Source organism: Lissotriton helveticus, chromosome 1_1, assembly GCF_964261635.1.
Source record: "Lissotriton helveticus chromosome 1_1, aLisHel1.1, whole genome shotgun sequence".
Taxonomy (NCBI): domain Eukaryota; kingdom Metazoa; phylum Chordata; class Amphibia; order Caudata; family Salamandridae; genus Lissotriton; species Lissotriton helveticus.
The window spans coordinates 1,768,858,190-1,768,877,767 of record NC_136057.1 but is presented as its reverse complement, the minus strand read 5'-3'; the positions used below and the strand labels follow the sequence as shown (position 1 = coordinate 1,768,877,767).

Sequence of the window (19,578 nt, the reverse complement as noted above, 5' to 3'; positions counted from 1 at the left end):
TCAGCCTGTGCCTCTGTGGAGTGGAATGTTGTCGTGAGAGCTGGTTGTGGAATGTTGGATGAGAGAGAGTGTCAGCTGGAGGAAGGGCTGAGCAGCAGGGAGGCTGCTCCCGGTGAGGCTCTGCATAAGATCTTAACTTTGAATACATCTACATAAAGAAACTACATGAAATGGCCCTACTTATTTTCAACAGTAGTGAAGAACAAAGCAGGCCAAGCGACCAACTACAGCTGTAGCTTTTCCATTTGAAGTGTGGATGCAGACTCAGGAGATTTACTGATCACGGTTATACTCTGTAGACACAGCAATATAAGGGGTGAGATTAAGTGGTTATTAGGAGTAGTGCAAAATGATAAGACTGACGCAAAATTGTATACCATTTTACATCTCTAGCCTGGTACTGCAGAAGAAAAAACAGATGGAGGTGAAAAGAAAAGGCTTCACTCCAATTGTAATGATAAGCTCTCATCTATGCTGGTTTGTCATGTTGTTTTCAGAGTAAACACTACATCAACTTAGGTTACACAGCTTGAAGTGAATGAAATCCTAACCTCGCTAATCATGCAATCTAACACAGGAAGCGGTCTTTTGCAAGGTGCAAACTTACTTGTTGATATCATGTTTAACTTACCTTAACAGCTTGGTCATTCTGCAGGGCTTCCACTTCTTCAGAGTCCAACTCTAGCAAAGAAGCCAAATAAAGTAATCACTCCCTTCACTTGGGTACAGACAAAGGCATATCTTAAGTAGCACATTCAGCATGAAAGGTTTCTCCACATTGGATATGGGCTTCTTAGGTATTTTTAAAACTTTTTGTTTGACACAAATTGTACAATCATTATTTTAAGGCTGGTTACATCACGACATTGTGAATGGTACATGGTGTGAGAGTGATATGTAAGAAAACAGTGTTCACAAATATCCAAGTACCCAAGGTGAATCCTGCAATAGGTACATACAGTAAAGAGCTGGGCTGTCACCACTTACGCATAGTTTCCTAAGCCACAGGCCATCCCTTTAATTAGAAACAGAAAACGTCTCAACAAAGAAAGAATCAAGAGGAGTTGCCAACTACTTGTTTCACCTATCTCCTTGCTCACCGGGTACATTTGGTACAGGCCCCAAAAACCTCTGGGGCGATTCTGCGGTGGAAGCAAATCACTATACACATCTGCTTGAGTATTACAGTAGACCATGTCTGTGTGCCAGTCCAGCTGGGTCTGGGCAGGGCCCCGTGCATTTATTACAAGGCGCTTTGTGAGGAGTAATCCCATGGTCATCAGTTTCCTTACATTTCTGTTTATAGCTTTATCAAACCCCAATAGCTCAAGCAAGGGATCAGGCTCCAAAGAATAGCCAGTAATTGTTCCTAGTTCGTGGAAAACCGCTTCCTAAAATGACAAAACAGCTGGGCAGTGCCATGCAGTGTGTATATACCCGGCACATTCTGTGAACGACAATGCTGACACTCCACGGAGTCCAGCAATCCATATCTATTCAATATTTCTAGAGTGTAGTACACACAATTAACATATATGAAGTGCACTAGGCGATGCCTGCCATTCAAGGAGATCCCCTTGGTCATAGCACAACAGTATTGCCAGTATCTATCATCAATATTCCTTCAAATACCGGTCTGCCATTCTAATTCTGCCAAGTCAAAGCAGGCTTCCAGCGAAAAAGAGTAACGTTTAGTCACCAATTTCACTGGGATAGCTGACTGTATTAAAGAGGAGAGGTCCACAATTTCTGGATGCTCCTGTCCCAATAGGTCTACTAGCGCATGCTGAAATCTATAATATTGGAAGCAAGTGAGGGGTGACAGTGACTGGGCTCCCTTCGAAACAGACTCCAAGCTACTCACCAAACCATCCTGAAAGAGATCACCCACACACTCCCTTCCCTGCCAACTGGGAACCACGAACACCACTCAAACCTTACGCAAGGGCAATAGGGAGCCAGACTGTTTAGAGAAACTGCGACAGGCATAAATGTAGAGGTAAAAGAGTCAAATGTACTGTGATACCTCAAAGGTTCACAGAAAAGAGTTTGGGGCAGAGAGAGGGGGGCAGCAGCATCCCTCTAAATGCACAATGTGCCAGGTCATGCGGACGGTGAAGCTAAAAATGAGCATGCGAACATTGAGCAGCCATATAATACAGCTCCAGTTCTGTTGCATTTAACCCACCCATATCTATAGGCACAGCCGCACACACATGCCAAGAACAGATGCATACTGGTAAGTAGCATATTCCGTTCGAGGCATGTGGGCTGATGAATTCATATCTGTGCATAGAATGTATAGCAGTATCTCCCTTAGCGGTGGCTACCTGTGTTAGCTGCAGCAGTGTGGAAAAGAGTTTTGAGAACAGCCTGTCCTACAGCAGCTTGCTGTTTTGAATGTACATCTACACAATAGTGTTTGGTAAATGTATGTGTGGTTGATCATGTGGCTGCTCTACAAATTTCGTGTAAAGGAATATTACCCAGGAAAGCCATGGATGCCCCTAGCTCGCGTGTGGAATGTGCCCTAGGGGGAACTGTTAAGGTGCGTTTTGCCTTTAAATAACATATTTGGATGCACTTAACGATCCATCTGGCTATACCTGATTTAGAAATAGGGTTGCCTGTGTGTTGCGGTGAGAAAGCAACAAAACTGTTTTGTCTTCCGAAATGCCTTAGTTCTGTCTATGTAGTATAGCAGAGCTCTCTTGACATCTAGAGTGTGCAAGGCCCTTTCAGCTACTGTCTGCGGATTTTGAAAGAACACTGGCAGTTCTATGGTTTGATTTATATGGAAATGGGATACCACCTTTGGCATGAATTTAGGGTTTGTTCTGAGAACTACTCTATTTGCATGTACTTGAATGAATGGCTCTAGAATAGTTAGGGCTTGCAGCTCGCTAACTCTTCGAAACGAAGTAATAGCAATAAGGAAAGCCACCTTCCAAGAAAGAAATTGTAGTTCGCATGAGTGTAGTGGTTCAAAAGGTGGTCCCATAAGTCTGGTTAAAAACACGTTTACATTCCAGACTGGTGAAGGTGGGTGTCTTGGAGGAATTACGCGTTTAAGTCCTTCCATAAACGCTTTAATTGCTGGCACCCTAAATATTGAAAAGTGTTGCCTGTTTTGAAGATATGCTGCTAACGCAGCTAGATGTATCCTGATGGAGGAATAGGCTAAATTGCAACGTTGTAGGTGCAAGAGATAGCAAATTATGTTTTGAGTAGAAGCCTCAAGTGGGTTAATGTCATTGTTGCTACAGTAAATGACGAAACGTTTCCACTTTACTGCATAACATGCTCTGGTAGTGGGTTTTCTTGCCTCTTTGATAATATTCATGCAGTCTGGGGGCAAGTTTAGGTATCCAAATTCTAGGACTTCAGGAGCCAGATCGCCAGGTTCAGCTGTTGCGGGTCTGGGTGTTGGATTTCTCCATGGCTCTGAGTTAGAAGATTGGGTGTGAGTCGCAGTCTTTGATGAGGTACTACTGACAGTTCTAGGAACGTCGTGTACCATGGTTGCTTGCCCCTGTGGGAGCAACTAGGATCAGTGTTAGCGAATGTTGGCGCATTTTGCGTGCCACCAGCGGTATTAATGGAGCTGGGGGAAAAGCGTACGCAAATTTGCCTGACCAGTTCATCCATATCGCATTGCCCTGCGACTGCGGATGTGGGAATCTGGCGGCAAAGTACTGGCATTTTGCGTTTTCGCTTGTGGCAAATAGATCTATCTCCGGGTGTCCCCACATCCTGAAGAATGGTTGGAGCACTGTGGGGTGAATTTCCCATTTGTGCATCTGTTGGCTGTGTCTGCTGAGCAGGTCGGCTACTTGATTGTCCTTGCCTGGGAGGTGCTCCGCCATGAGAAACATGTTCCTCTGAATGGCCCATTTCCACATTGCTTGAGCTAGGTGCGACAGCTGTGGTGAGTGTGTTCCTCCTTGTTTTTGAATGTAATACATAGCTGTCATGTTGTCCGTCCGGATCAACACGGCTTTGTTGCACAAGTGTGTTTTGAAAGCTTTTAGGGCTAGAAAGATCGCCATCAACTCTAGGAGGTTGATGTGCAGTTTCTTCTGCTGTATAGTCCAGAGTCCCTGTACTGTGTAGTGTAGGACATTGGCTCCCCATCCTATTAGGGATGTGTCCGCGGTTAACACTATTTGTGGGACAGGCTCTTGGAACAGTCGTCCCTTGCAAAGGTTTTGTGGATTCCACCAATGCAGAGAGTTGTATGCTCGACTGGTCACCAACACTAGGTCTTTTAATTGCCCGTGAGCCTGGTTCCACTGCCTTGCTAGGCACTCTTGGAGCGGACGCATATGTAGCCTAGCATGAGGGACTATGAATATGCACGAGGCCATCATGCCTATTAGTTGCATAAACACTCGAGCTGGTAACGAGTGTTGGGGTCTGAACGTTTGGATTAACGCTTGCATTCCCTTGATCCGTGCTGCGTTGGGATATGCTTTTGCTGCCAGTGTATCTATTGTTGCTCCCAGGTATTGTTGGACGTGGGAGGGCTGCAGATGTGATTTTGGGTAGTTTAGTGAAAATCCTAAACTGTGCAGGAGATGGATGGTCTTTGACATGTGGTTGGCACATTGCTGGGCTGATGCCGCGTGTATTAGCCAATCGTCCAGATAAGGGTACACATGGATGTGTTGCCTCCTGAGATGTGCTGCCACTGTAGCTAGACATTTGGTGAACACTCGTGGAGCTGTTGTAATACCAAATGGTAGGACTTTGAACTGGTAGTGCTGTCCTTGAATGGTGAACCTTAGGTACTTTCTGTGAGCAGGGTGTATTGGTATATGAAAGTATGCGTCTTTGAGGTCTAGAGTTGCTAGGAAGTCTCCCTGGCGAAGCAATGGTAAGACTTGCTGGAGAGTGAGCATATGAAAATGCTCCGCCAAAATGTACAGGTTGAGGGGCCTGAGGTCCAATATTGGTCTGAGAGACCTGTCCTTCTTTGGAATCAGGAAGTATAGGGAGTATACTCCTGTTCCCTGATGTTGTAGTGGGACTTGTTCTATGGCCCCCTTTTGCAGCATACTGATGACCTCTTGTTGCAGTAGCATTATATGTTCCTGTGACATTGGACGGTGCACGGGTGGTATGTTGGGTGGTATGTTGGGTGGTGTTGAGGTGAGTTCGAGGCAATAGCCATGTTGGATAATTTGCCTGACCCACTTGTCTGTAGTGATATTTAACCAGACTGGCAGAAACTGTTGTAGTCTGCCCCCGACCGGTGTTATATGGTCTGGGGGTAGTGCCAAGAATTCACTGTTTGGTGTTAGTGGAGGATCTATTTGCATTGCCTCCACGACCCCTTCCATTGGTGTTATTTCCTCTGTATCCACCCCCGTTTGTGTTTTTGTTGTATGTGGATTGCGTGTTACTCTTGTAGGTGGAGGATTGCTGTGATGTATTACTTTGCGCTCCTCCTCTATAACTGAAGCGACGAAAGGAGCCCCGGTGTTGTTGGGACTGGAGAGCTCCCATGGACTTCGCTGTTTCCGCATCTTTCTTCATTTTGTCCAGAATTGAGTCAACTGCTGGACCAAATAAAAAGTCTGGGTTGATGGGCTGATTAAGAATTGTGGATTGGACTTCATTCTTAAAGCCTGATATGCGAAGCAATGCATGGTGCCTTAGCAGCACGCTTGTATTGATGGATCTGGCAGCAGTGTCTGCCGCGTCTAGGGCACATTTAATTGAGGCATTGGTGATGAGCTTCCCCTCCTGTATAAGTTCATCTGCCTGCTGTTTGTAAGGATCAGGTAAGTGTTGGAGAATGTCTTCCAAACTGTCGTAGTGCGCCCTATCATATCTGGCCAGCAAGGCCTGTGTATTGGCTATTCTCCATGAGTTTGCTGCTTGAGCTGCCACTCTCTCGCCTGATGCCTCAAAGATCTTTGACTCCTTGTCTGGAGGAGCAGCCTCTCCAGCAGTCTGGGAATTTGTGCGCTTACGTGCGTTAGATACCACTAGGATGTCTAGGGGCAGCTGCCCCCTGATGTATGTAGGGTCTATAGGTGCAGCCCTATATTTCTTTTCAATTCTAGGGTTTATGACCCGTGCCCTAGCAGTGTCCTTAAAAATGTCATTCGCATGTTTTAAGACGCCCTTCAACATGGGGAGAGTTTTTACATGTCTTTCAGATGTTGTTAATGTATCAAAGAGAAAGTCTTCTTCAACAGCATCAGAGTGCATATCTACATTATGGTAGGTTGCTGCTCTATCTAGGAAAGAATTAAAGGCCACTGTATCTTCTGTGGGTGATGGCTGCTTAGTTGGGTATACTGCAGGGTCTGTAATGGGCAGAGTCCCTTCAGTATCTGGTTCACCTCCTCCACCCCATGGCTGTAAATTTGGGTCTCCTATTGGGTTTTGTGGATACCCAAACCCCTCATCTGCATCCTGATCTTCATCTGGGTTGTAGTCAGAGCGTGCAGGTGATGTTGGGGCTTATGGAGTAGTAGGCATAGCTGGAGTGATAGGTTCAAGTATAGGAGAGGTAGCACAGTCTCTTTTCTTTTTGAGGGGAATTTGAGAAAAGTCTTCAGTTAGCAGAGGTCTTTTCTTTTTTGTGTAGACAGTCACTTTACCAGTTTTGGGGTCAATGTACAGTTTTGACTGGTCTTCTGTGGATGGGTCTGGATGAATAATTTCTTCTTCCACAGTTTTTGGCCTCGGTGCCGTAGCCTTTGGTTTGACTTTTTGCGGGTCGATAGCTTTATTGAGTTCGACCGCTTTTGGTGGTTGTATCGTTTTTTGATTTTTTTCGACAGGTTTTGTCGGTTGTACGTCTTTGGCTGGCTTCACCACCTTTTTCGGACCGAGCGGTTTGTTCGGTTCGATAGTCTCTTTAGGTTTGTGGTTTTGGCTCGATGCCCTTATTCGGATCGATGGGCTTCGGCTCGACCGACTTGTTTTCCTCCACCTTTGGTTACACTTTCGGTTCGACGTTACTTTTGGGCGTAGGCCTTTTGCTTTCGTCGACCGTTTTTTTCCCCTTGTCGAAAGTTGAGGCTGCTTTGCTCGATTCGACGTGCTTTGTCTTAGGGGTTGAGTCGACGTGCTTTTTTGGTGTCGATTCGACGTGTTTTGGCCGCGAGGTTGACTCGACGGCTTTCGACTTCGACTCAATAGCTTTTGTCTTCGATGTCAACTCGACGGTCTTTGGCTTCGAAGGGTGTATTGGGACTGTGGCCTTCGGGTCGACGCCCTTCAGCCCAATCACCTTCGGTTCGACGACGGTCAGTCCGAAGACGGTATTGTTGACGAGTTTCGGTTTTGATGGAACCCGTGTCGTATAACATGTCTCAGAAGGCTGTTTTGGTATGTTCTTAGCCGGGCGGTATGGCGGGGCTGTAGAACGAGGATGTTGATCTTGGCTAAGGCCTGCTGGCGATGCCTCGACCCGAGCCTGTGATATCAGTGTAGTGTCTATATGGGGCGGTGTACTCACGGTTCGCCCCTCGTCGTCATCGGAGTCGTCTGCAACCGCTACGATGTCTTGATCGTATTCCTCGAGATCAACGATTTGTCCTCCTCTTCGAGATAATGTCGTGCTCCGAGAATTGCTGTTCGTCTTGATCCGAGTCTTCGGCGCTAGCTAGGTCTGCCTCATCGTCGAAGATGTTGTCGGGTTCTGGCGCCGACCTCTACATTTCTTGCCTCGCCGCCCGTCGATTGCGGATAGTCTTTTTTGACCGGAACTGGGCACAAGCTAGGCAACTATCTTCGTTGTGATCTGGAGATAGGCATTTGTTGCACACAGGATGCTTATCTGTGTGCGGGAACTTGGAGTTGCACTGCGGGCAGTATTTGAATGGACTTCGTTCCATCAACGGTTGGTCCATGTGTTGTCGAGAAGGCCTCACGGCCCGATTCGACGTCCGGGGTGCAACAGAAGTTCAAAAAGTGTTTCGGTACCGAACGCTGAACAATACCGATGGATCTGAAGGCCTTTTGGCCTTTAGAGAAGTTTTGTTGATTCCGAACTTGGAGTGTAGGAAAGTACATCCGAACCCACTAAGCCACTCCACCAATGGAGCCCACATCTTCTGGCCCAGCTCCCGCCTCCTTCTACCCCACCTCAGCCAAACTGCTGACTTCAAGTTATAAAGAGCCAAAATCCTCGCTCTGCAATTAATAAAAGTAGGCTCGTCTGGGCTGATCCATTCTGATGTGATACAGAGGCGGACTAAGGACATTGCAATAAGCAGGAGAGCAGAGGCATGCCGAGATCTCCCTGGCGCTCCATTGTTTTCAAATTCAAATACCACCACCTCTGATGAGAGAATAACTGAGATACTAAGCCTAGAATTAATAAATTGCTCTACGTCCGAAAGAAAGGGCCCCAATTTTGGACAATCAAAAAACATATGTACATGATTTGCAGCTAAAAATCCACATCTCGGACATGAATGGACCCCACTGCCCCCCTATTTGGAGATTTTAGCCGGGGGGTAATATAAATCGAATAGGGCCATATAGCATTGAGAGCGTAGGCGTCCAGAGATTAACACGCTGCTGGACAATTCGAGGGCCTGAGTAATATCCACCCCTGACACCCCCAGCTTAGCCTTCCACTTAGCATTCTGTAAAGCGATATCGTCCGGGAGGCCAGATAATAATTGTTGATAGACTACACCAATTTTAGACCTCCTCAAAATCAATTCTAACAATGTAATCCTATCGAACATAGTGGTTGTTTGAGCCTTCGTTCTATCAACAAATCTTCAGATCTGCAAATATTTGAAAAAATCATGTGTATTAAGATGGATCTTATCCTTTAAAAATGAAAAAGAGGCCATGATCCCATCCGAACCATAATTCCCTAGAGCTGCCAGCCCAGCGGCATCTGAAAGTGGTCTGGTCTTGAAAAATTAGAGGTAGGAGTCTAGGAGCTGTGAAGGGTGTATAAAAGTTGATGTTAGGAATAGATCATTTGCGTCAGATCTTGTGCCAAACTGAGAACATTGTCCCAGTAACCTTGAACTTGGTCTTCTTATAATAACTAGGTTCAAGAAGCCGCAACAGGATCCCCTTAGCATCCTCTCCTAATCCTATTTCATAGATTGAGGGCCTGCAAGACAATGGAACCACCGCCCTATCCCCAAACATTGGTAAGCCAAAATGTTGGATCAGTGAAGACCAGAAATAGAGCAAAAGGTTAGGTACTGACCAACTACCTCGTTCTCTCGGAAGGCACATCAATTTCGCTGCCCTGCGAGGGCGATGATATCCCTAGTCCTCTCTGCCCTGGCCAGGCTGGATTGAGAAAACTCCTGAGGAATAGTTCTAAATAAGTATAAGAACTTTGGTAAGACCAGCATCTTAAGGACATTGCATCTGCCATACAAAGAGCGATGTCAATTATCCAGTCTTACCAAGGTAGAATTAACTGATTCAATCACTGGCAAGATGTTCAAATCTGAAATATTGCTTAATAGAGCAGTAATTTTAACTCTTAAGTATGTTGCAGATTGGATCACTGGGGCTCGGGAAGGACCCATAGCGGAAGATTGAATAACTTGGGTTTTAGTGACTTTGAGTTTGTATCCAGAGAGCTGGCCATACTGTTCTGCTAGGGTCTGTAAAGTCGAAAAGGCCGATGCAACATCATTGGTCAGTATGCAATGTTGTCAGCGTAGGCCAACGTCTTATACTCTGTAGAATTGACCCTAACCGGCAAGATGTCTAAGGAGTATTACATTTTATTTAAAAAGGGGTCAATGTATAGAGCAAATAGCAGAGGTGAGCAGGGACAACCCTGCCGAGTGCCGCTGCTAAAACTAAATTGATTTGATACAAGCCCAGATACAGATAAGGTGGCAACTGGAGCAGTATAGAGTGATTGAATCGCCTGGATAAACTCAGAGCTAAAGCCCTTCCATCGAAGAACTGCCCATTAGAATTCCCAGGGAACCCTGTTGAACGCCTTCTCGGTGTCCAACAGGATCGCTCCGATGGGAGAGCCAGTGACCTGAGCCCAGTCCAGCAGTGCAATAACTCGCCGGACGTGATCGGCCGTATCCCTCCCCGAGATAAAACCACAGTGACACCAGAGGAGTGATCACCAAGGCTAATCTCGAGGACAAAATTTTAGCATAGATTTTGCTATCAGTGTTTATAAGGGATATGGGTCGATACGAGGAAAGGACGAGCTCTGGGTTTTTTTTTTCTTAAAAAGAATAATATTAGTTTGACACCAAGAGTCTGGTATCCAGCCATGCTGCGCGGCTCTAAGAACCAACAAAAAATCCAGCCAAACCTCCGCGCGGAACATTTTATAAAGTTCCAGAGGAATTGCATCAGGGCCGGCAGCTTTTCCATTGGCTAAAGAGTTGATAGCGAACTCAGCCTCTTCCCATTCTATTGGAGCAGAAAGAATTTCATTCTGTTGGGCTGTAAGATGGAGGGTATTAATGTCCCGAAAAAAATCCCCTGCTTCCGACTCTATATCTGAGCCAACATTTTCCTCAGTGTATAGTGTATGATAAAACTATTGAAAAACTCCCATACCCCCTTCTGGTGTATCATGAACCTGGCCTCGATGATCTTGAATCTTAGTGATGCGTTTGGCCAGATTCCTCTGCTGGAGCCGTTTGGCCAAGACCCTGCCAGATTTTTCACCCAGCTCAAACATTTCCGTACGAAACTGCAAAAACTTAGCAGCAAGGTCCTGGTCAAAAAACTCCAGCAGGCTAGCCCTAATTTTGGTGACCAATACCTGGCTTTCAGATATGTACCGACCCTCCTTGACAGCATCTATTAACTGGACCTCTGCTGCTCTAAGCTCATCCATATGACTAGTGGTTTGTTCTTGGATTGTCCTCCGCCGAAAAAATCTTTGCCTCCCCCCGAACAGCAGCCTTAAGTGGATCCCAAACTGTGGTACCAGAAGCTGTCCCCCTATTAATATTTAAAAATTCAGATATCCAATTCCTCATATGATCTAAATAGGACTGCTCCATTAAAAGTTTCCTTTCAAATGTCCAAATCCTTGGGGCACCACGGTTTCGAGGAAGCGGGCATTCAACAATCAAAGGGTTATGGTCTGATAAAATTCTTGGGGGGCTCAGATAGAGGAGACTTTGGCTAATTGATCTGACATGAAAAAATAATCCAGCCGGACCATTTTGTTATGGGGGGCAGAGTAATATGTAAAGCCGTCTTGATTTTTGTTGTGATGGGACCAAAGGTCAATCAAGCAATGCTCTTGAATCAAGGCTTGAAGTGCACTAAAAGCCCTAGGCGTCTTACCCCCAAAGCTTCGTTCACCTGATATATTAAAATCGGTGGGCAAATTGATATTCATGTCTCCACAAAAACAAATAGGGTGGGGGTATGGTGCCAACTCTACATTCAGGTGATGAAAAACTTCAGGGTCATCTAAATTTGAAACATACACCGTGCATACTGTTAGGGGCCTACCGTTAATTGTCCGCTCTGTAATAACCCATCTCCCGGCGTTATCTTGCCAAGTTTACCTGCACGCCCCGCTCCCCCGTCTCAATAAAATTGCAACCCCTCTGATCTTACATGTCTGACGGGAACACCCGATCAAATCAAACCCTGGAATTCTGAGATAATCCCGATCATTCCAAGGGACATGCGTTTCTTGCAAACAGAGTAGGTCGATTCGCAAAGCCGGGACAATTCTCGAAAGCAGGGCCCTTTTCTTACCGTCATTCAGCCCACATATGTTCCAAGAGGCTAAACAAATCTTACCTTGTGTCATCTACTTCCCAGAGAAAACCAAACCCAACAGGTACATACAAAATAAATTTAAACCATCCTTCTAGCCAAGAGCATGCCATAGTAATACGAAAACCAACCAAAGTGCCACGATTGTAGTGTACATTCAAGCAATTTTTTAATTTTAAGCCCAACCCCCATCCCCAACCCACTCCCTCACCCCCCAAACCACCCTCCCAACCCTTACCCACCCTGATCCCACCCACCTGAAGCCCCCCAACCCACCATCCGTACATAGGGCAACAGGACCTAGGTCCTTGTGATGGAGCAGCTGATTCAAACACAAAATCCCCCGATATCCTCACCAAACTGTTAATAGCAATGAGAGGTATGGTCTTGGGGAGAGAAGAGGAGGGAAATAAAAGAAAAGAATCAGGAAAAGGAAAATACAAAATTCCCACTCCTCTCCACCCAAGAACAGCACCCCCTACCCTTTACATATTTAGGATCCTGAAGAAAAGGACAGGACATAGAATAACATTACCACCTAAAGTGAATTCAAAAACTCTTTGCCATGGATTTCAGAGACAAAGAATCTGGTCTGGCCCTGATAGATAATTTTCAGTTTGCAGTTTGGACGGGAAAAGAAGAATACTTGAGCTCCTTTTGACTGAAAAGGTGTTATTAGCTGGCGGAGCTGCCACCTCCACTCAACAGTAGCTGGGCAAAGGTCAGGTCTAACGAAGAACTCACACCCCTTGCCTACCCGCTTCCTATCAGGCCTAGCCAGATCATAAATCTTGTCCCTGGCTAGAAAATTATTTAAACATATGAGAATAGCACTAGGCTTGTCCTCAATTTGACCTGTCCTTTTCTTTGCTTAAATGGAAAGCTATGAGCCCGATGAATTTCAAGTTGCCAGTCCCATTGTTTGACCTCAGGGAATGATTCAGTGAACAGTTCGACCGCAAACTGCCTGGTGTTCGGCCCTTCGATCCCTTCCGGAACTCCCAGTACTCTTCGGTTATTCCTTCGAGCTCTGTTTTCAAGGTCCGGGAGTTTCCATACGATGTCTTCCCTTTGATTCTTAATGTGGTCTGTGATTCCTTTCTGGGTGGCCATGTCATCTTCAAGCGTAGAAATCAGCTCTTCCGCCTCCCCAATTCTGGAGGCAATATCAGAGCATGTCTTCGCTACTCTGCGGATAGAGTTTTGCACCCTGCGGCATGCACCCTGAGTGCGAGCACTTTCTTGCCGGGACTCTTCATGGTGGGCCATGATGGTCTGGTAGATTACCGCCAGTGTCATCTCGCCAGGAGGTGTGTGGGAAAGGTTGAGCCCATTCTCGTTCCCTACATCAGTAGTATTACCTTCCAGACCAGGTTGTATAGAAAATGAATAATCCCAGGCTAGTGATCCTGCATCCGGACAAGATGCTGGGGCCCCCTGATTTCGAGCTGGTTTTCGAACTGTACGAGGTCCAGAGGGTGAGCTCAGCGCTTTGCCTGCCCCCCAGCTCCCTATCATTGTCCGTCCAATCCTTGTCCTCCCGAAATCTTCCTCAGATGAGCCTGTGTGGTCGGATAGAGAATAAAATATATCCCCACCTTCTGTGTCCCCGTTTGAACTTAAGCAAGCTTTCTGCGCGGTTGCTTGAGATATCTCGCCTGAAGTAGTCTTATTTTGCTGTAACAATAGCGGCTGCGCGTCCCCTTGATCAATGGGGGTTACTGTAGTTCCTGTGGTCAGAGCTGATACGACAACTCCCAGAGTTCCACTGGATTGTGACACATGGACTACATTATCAATGGTAGCTCCGAGTTCAGCATTAATGTCCTTCTCTCCTACAATCGGCATTACAGCGTTATTTGCAGATCCCCCCTTGCTAACAACAGAAACTAGTAAGCTCCGGGGTGGGGGAGAAAGACCAGCATCAGTTTTGTCTAAAACTGAAGTTGCTAAAGGCTTTGGAGATACAGTTGTGGTTGGAGTAGCAGACTGACCTTTTTTAGTTTTAATGGACGGCTGCGGCGTTTTATTCTTGTCTGCGGGTTTTTTAAACATTGTTGGGAAATTAAGCTTGGACTTCGCCGTAGCTGGAACCAGCGCCTCCACAGCGGCTTGCCAGCTGCTCACCATTTCCTCGCGAGACCCTGCTCCTGGTATCGGCGCCATCAAAGACCATTCCTCCTCATTGATTGCCTTCGAGGAGCTGCCCCCCCGCCCCCCGAGCGAGTGAGGTGCGTCCAGTGATGCCGGGGGCAGGAGCAGAGTTCTTCCCCATAGGTGGCATATCTTCATGCGGGGAAACGAAAAGTTGCGGCACAGTGATGCCGCAACCGGAGCAGCACGCAGAGGAGCCTGTCCGCCAGGAAAGAATCCAGCAGGTCAGTTGATTCCGGGAGACGAGGGATCGCCAGAGCATCCCGCTAGTTTTAATCCTTTTCTGAAACAGGCGGTAAAGTTACAGGATTCTAATAACTAAATCCAGCTATGTTTCTAATCCTCAGGGTCCATAATAACAGCAGGATGGCGAGTTGACCAGGAGAGAGTGTTTTTAGCCAGCTCGCCTGGCCGAAGGTCCGGCCGCCATCTTGCCCCCGACCTGTTCAAGAAGTGAGATGAGAGTATACATCGACAAATATATAAACTGCTCAAATAAAGTGCAATCATAAGACAAGTAAAGTGTCATAGAGCACTTTCCAGTGTTACATTTGTAAAAAAACAAAAAGTGCCAGGGGTCTCGTCAAGAGGCAGCTTGCACCAGCACATTTCGCCTGTTAGCGCCGCCTAAAACATAACTGACAACTAACCATGAAAGTGAGAGAGGATGTAACGTAATGACCAGAGCTGCAGACTGCGGAGCAGGGGAACCAGGTTTGAGTCGTGAATTTGGCTCAACATCTTGTGATTCTGGGCAAATTATTTAATCTCTCTGTGACTACCATTAATTATTTTGAATGTGTCCTTAACTGGTGCTCATTCAAAACACCGGCGTTAATGATTACGTACCAATGCTGAGCACTGGAAACCATCAGCTCAAATTAAGCACTGGCACTTTCATCATCATCAATAAGCTTTATTCGGTTGACGCAAAGCAACCATAAAAGCACAGTACATGGTTAAAATACATTAGATATGATTAATAAAAGAAAACAACACCAATAAAAATAATTTAGTTAAGACATCATGCATTACTCAGTAAAAATAAAAGCACCTCTCAGTTCTCTTAGTGTAAACAATCGACTACTAGCAGCTTTTCAGAACTAAAAAAAAAAAAAGGCTCCACTTCAGTTATCCTAATGTAAAAATAAACTCGTAGCAGCATTACATGTATAAATGATCGGCATAGGCGATTTGCGGTGACAAGATCCAAGACACATGGGATTTAGAAAGTGCAAAGAGCAAAGTGGAAAAAGTGCTTAATTAGTCAAACCATCCCCAGGCTTAAGGTGGCAGGTTAATTACATTTAGTCAATTCAAAGTACTTTTCGATTAAAAAGATGGTAACCATAAAAGCATAAAACATAAAATTTCATTTACATAAAGGTTTTACATATAATTTCCTATATCAGACGAGATTGTCCTTATCAATAAACCAGTCAAAGATCGGTTTTCACGATATGATAACAAGTCAATGCACCAGATCTAGGCCACAGAATAAGTCAGATCGGTTTTAAGTGGGTATATTATAGCTGCTAGGTATCAGGCCTCCACTACCCTTCGAGTAGTTGTTTTCTACAAACGATCTTACAGGTGGCAGGTATGGGGTTCTTGGGTAGAAGTCATGCAGTTCCCAGGTTACTATAGGGCCGTCTCCTATTTGTGGTTGCCAATTTTGCAGATATGGGACGACATGGTTATTCCTAAAGTTTACTATTACCAGATCTCCGGCTATATCCTTCAGAAGGGATCCTAACCACCCCACCCTTCTAACATGTAAGATTTTACCATCGATGTTAGGTGGAAGGGGTCTATTTTTGGTTAACCAGAAAGATACCTTGTTTTTCAGTTCCTGTTGTCCTTCAATTTTACCATTTTTTAGCTCAGGCACACCAGAGAGGATGCAAACAAAAGGTGCGGCCTCCGGTGGTAGGTCTATGTGGTTAATCTTTCTTTGCATGTTACCATGATTACAAACTATCCCCTCAGTTATCATGACATCTTTGGTCAGCCCTACTCTAAGGGCAGAGCTTTGTACTATTATGGGTTTTAATGTTACTTTCTGAGTATTTGATGATAATGAAGTTTTTGAGGCAACTGAGCGAATTTGGGCAGTATTACTTTGTGCAGTAATATTGGGCACATCAATAACGTCTATGGTCTGTATTTGCTTATATCCTGCCATACTTTTTATAAGTAGTGCATTTGCCTTGGTAGTTTCCTCTATACTCGTGACCTTTTCCCCTATTATCTTAATTCTTTCTGCCAGCGGGGATATTAAAGATTTAACAAGAAGTTCAATCTGGGCCAGTAGATTAAATGGTGGAGTGGATACAGAAGATTCTGGTATTGAACATACCTTAGATGTTTTAGGGGTGGTGATATTGACCGAAGGGGGACTGGAGTGCAATTTTTGTTGTTTTGCTAGTCTACCTCTATGTTTTGCACCTTTGCGCTTTCTTTTAGCAGAAGGGGCCTGAAGATTCGCTATCGATTGAGTATTGACTTTGACCGATAGTGAAAGGGGGGTACCCAGAAGATTTTCATCTAATTGTGATAATATGCTCGGCTGGGGACTTGTATTTCCCATTGCATATGCAGAGGCACCGATTTGCTCGTCTCCCCATTCTACAGGGGTATACATGGTGTTACAGATCTTATTTAATTCCCCCAGTAAAGTAGAGTTTTGAGTTTTGTCAGCTGGCGCCAGAGGAGATCGTATGCTAAATGTAAGTAAGTAAGTAAGTAAAGTTTATTGTGTTGATTATTTAAAATCTTACAATATTGCACATTCGAAAAAGTCAATAAAAGCTATATTCATACATAAAACAGTTAAAATATCATTCAAAATATAAATATTTAAAATGGTTACATCTCCTAGTTTCCTTTTAGCGGTCATTAGAAATTTTTACAAACGTAGCATTTAAAATAATATCATTCGAGTCCAAACACCTTATCAGGGCCTGCCTGCATGACCTTATGCCTCGTGCATGTAGAGGTTATCTTAAGCAAAGTTTTTCTCTCCTGTGAAAGTTCCGAACAAGTACAGAGAAGATGGAGGATATCCTCCTATCCTCCTCACAGGTGTTGCACAATCTACACTCTGTTTGCGTTACCGTTCTTGCCCAGGGTGGACGATGGCACAGGCCTGGCATTTTTCCAAATCTTGCATTGAGGAGCACCTGTTTATTTTTTTCCGTCCAGGGAGTCACCAAATATTGTTGGATTTCTTTCTTTTTATAACCATTTATTATTGTCCAAGCATGTTTTCTTTTAGTAATGATAGCTTTATCGTTTAGAATAGATAAGTGGCTTGCAGGTTTGTTAATTATTCTCTTAAACGATGTCTTGGTTATATTTGTATCCCATATTGAAGTCACCTCAAAATCTTTTATCGCTTTCGTTAGGTACAGACCTGCCAGAGAGTTCTTGTCATTACTTAATTCTTTCCATAAAAGTTGCGATATTTCATTTTGGTGATCAGTTTTTATTTGGTTCCAAACTTATATGAAGTGTGCTTGCCTTGTATATTGTTGATTAATTAGTCCAAACTCCAACCTTACTTGTGCAGGGGAAGCGTTTGCTGGAAGCCGAAATAGGGCCCGATATACTCTGGTTATGTTTTTATTCAGGATTTCAGTATCCCTACCCATTGCAGCTTCACTACCGTATGTGATAGTCGGTTCTAGTCTTGCAGAAATAATACTGAGAAGAGGGCCGTAAGTTAGGCTGGGAAGTGATTTCTGCACAATTCTGAAAGCAGCAGACAATGCATTTGATTTCCTTAGGATGTCCCTTTTTTGTAGTTGAAAGTTGCCTTTCGAATCAAATAGAACCCCCAGGTATTTATATGACTCCACTTGCTCCAGCTCGGTGTTATCCATATACATTTTAGTAGTGTGTTTTTTCGTATTATTTTTAGTAACTACCATAATCTTGGTTTTTGTGTCATTATGACCATACCATTTGCCTTAGAATACATGCGAGTCCTCTTAATTAATCGCTGTAGACCCACTTTGGTATGGCTCAATAATATCACAGCATCCGCATATAATAAGTTCGTGAGCCGCTTATCTGCTAACTTCGGGGGGTGGGCGTTTTCATTGTCCAGTATTGGCGTTAGGTCGGCAAGAAACAAATTAAAAAGGAGGGGAGCTAAAACACAGCCCTGTTTTAGGCCTTCCTTTGCTGGAATCTCCTTAGATAATGTACTGCCGTCCCCCATCCTCACACTCACCCATGTGTCTGTGTACAAAAGACGAATCAATTTAAGTAGTGAGGATAGTATTTTCATTGTCGAGTTTTTCCCAAAGTAAATTCCTACTTACACAATCAAATGCGGATTTGAAGTCTATAAAACATAGATATAAAGTTGCTTCTGTCTAATTGACTTGTCAATAAGTAGGGTAAGAATAAGAATATTTGTGGTTGTACCCAATCCTTGAATGAAGCCGGTTTGATTTAAAGGCAATTTCTCGTTGTCCGACACCCATTCTGTTAATTTAGTCAACAGGATTCTGGCAAACATCTTGGCGCCCGTGTCTTGTAAGGTGAATAGCCTATAGTTTTCTGCCAGTGCCCAGTTTCCTTTTTTGAAAATTGGGGTTATTAGGGATCCTCGCCATGACTTGGGGACAGTTCCTGTTAGTATGACTTCTAAGAATAATTTCTCTAGAATAGGCGCCCATAGTTCGGGGTTTTCCTTATAGAGTGCAAATGGTATCCCATTTGGTCCGGGTGCACCGTTTTTCAGTTTTTTTATCAATTTAATTAGCTCTTCTTTCTCGACTGGTATTTGCATATCCAATTCATTATAGTGAATGGAAGATTCCATGTCGTTATCATTTTTGCCCTCGTAAGACTTATCCGGCGCGATTGTTTGAGTAGTATCCTGATTGAAGTGGTTCCTCAGGTAAATCTCCCATTCCTGCTCAGTTAGCGGTGATGAGACTACTTGCTTATTGGGCCTAGCCAGTTGATTGATAATTTTCCAGAAGTCTCTTGAGTTCTTCTGCTTGCTGGCGTAAAGTACTTTTGCCCAGCTTTCTTGTTTTGCTTTATTTTTCTCACCCCATCTTAATTTTTTTAGGTTTTGATTTAGTTGCTTCAAAATTCCCAGATTTTCTGCTTTTACTTCCGATTTCTTCATTGACCTAATAATCTTGTTGCGATCTTTCTTTAATTTTGTATTGCATATGGCAGGTTTAACTGCTGATCCATGTCCCTGGGTAAGTCATTCCTTCTTCGGTTCTTATTTGACTGCAATTCACTTTGATTCCTGATTAGTAATCCAGTGAAGTATTCCCATTGCTCAATTCCTGATTCTAGTGCAGTATCTTTAAAGCATGATTCGATGAGCCTTTCTATCTGCTCGTTCATTACTTCTTTGTTGCTAATATTCCAAAATATTTTTTTATAGTTAGTTGTGCCAATTTGCCCTTGAACAGTCCGGTAAAGCTTGTTTGTATTTGTTCCGATGTTCATTATAATTATTTGCTGGGCGTGGTCACTTTCCTTTACTTTCTTTAGTTGGTACAAAGTAATGCTGTGAAACATATATAATGAAGTCATAGTATAATCAAGCCTGGAGTGAGCATTATACCCAAAGTAACTATATGCAGGAGGCACATCTGATTTTATTCTGCCATTTAGAACTCGAAGTCCCATTGCTACAAATTTTTTCCCCATTCTGTTCTTATT

At 44.3% G+C, this 19,578-nt stretch overlaps 1 protein-coding gene across 1 annotated transcript in view; it reads right to left on the bottom strand.

Moving 5' to 3' along the window:
* The window catches only part of SHFL (shiftless antiviral inhibitor of ribosomal frameshifting), a 282,766-nt gene that overhangs the window by 47,657 nt on the left and 215,531 nt on the right, over positions 1-19,578 (bottom strand). Inside the window, exon 3 of the mRNA XM_078640058.1 lies at positions 632-681. Within this exon, the coding sequence (XP_078496184.1) occupies positions 632-681 (50 nt within the window). The remainder of the gene's footprint in view (positions 1-631; positions 682-19,578) is intronic.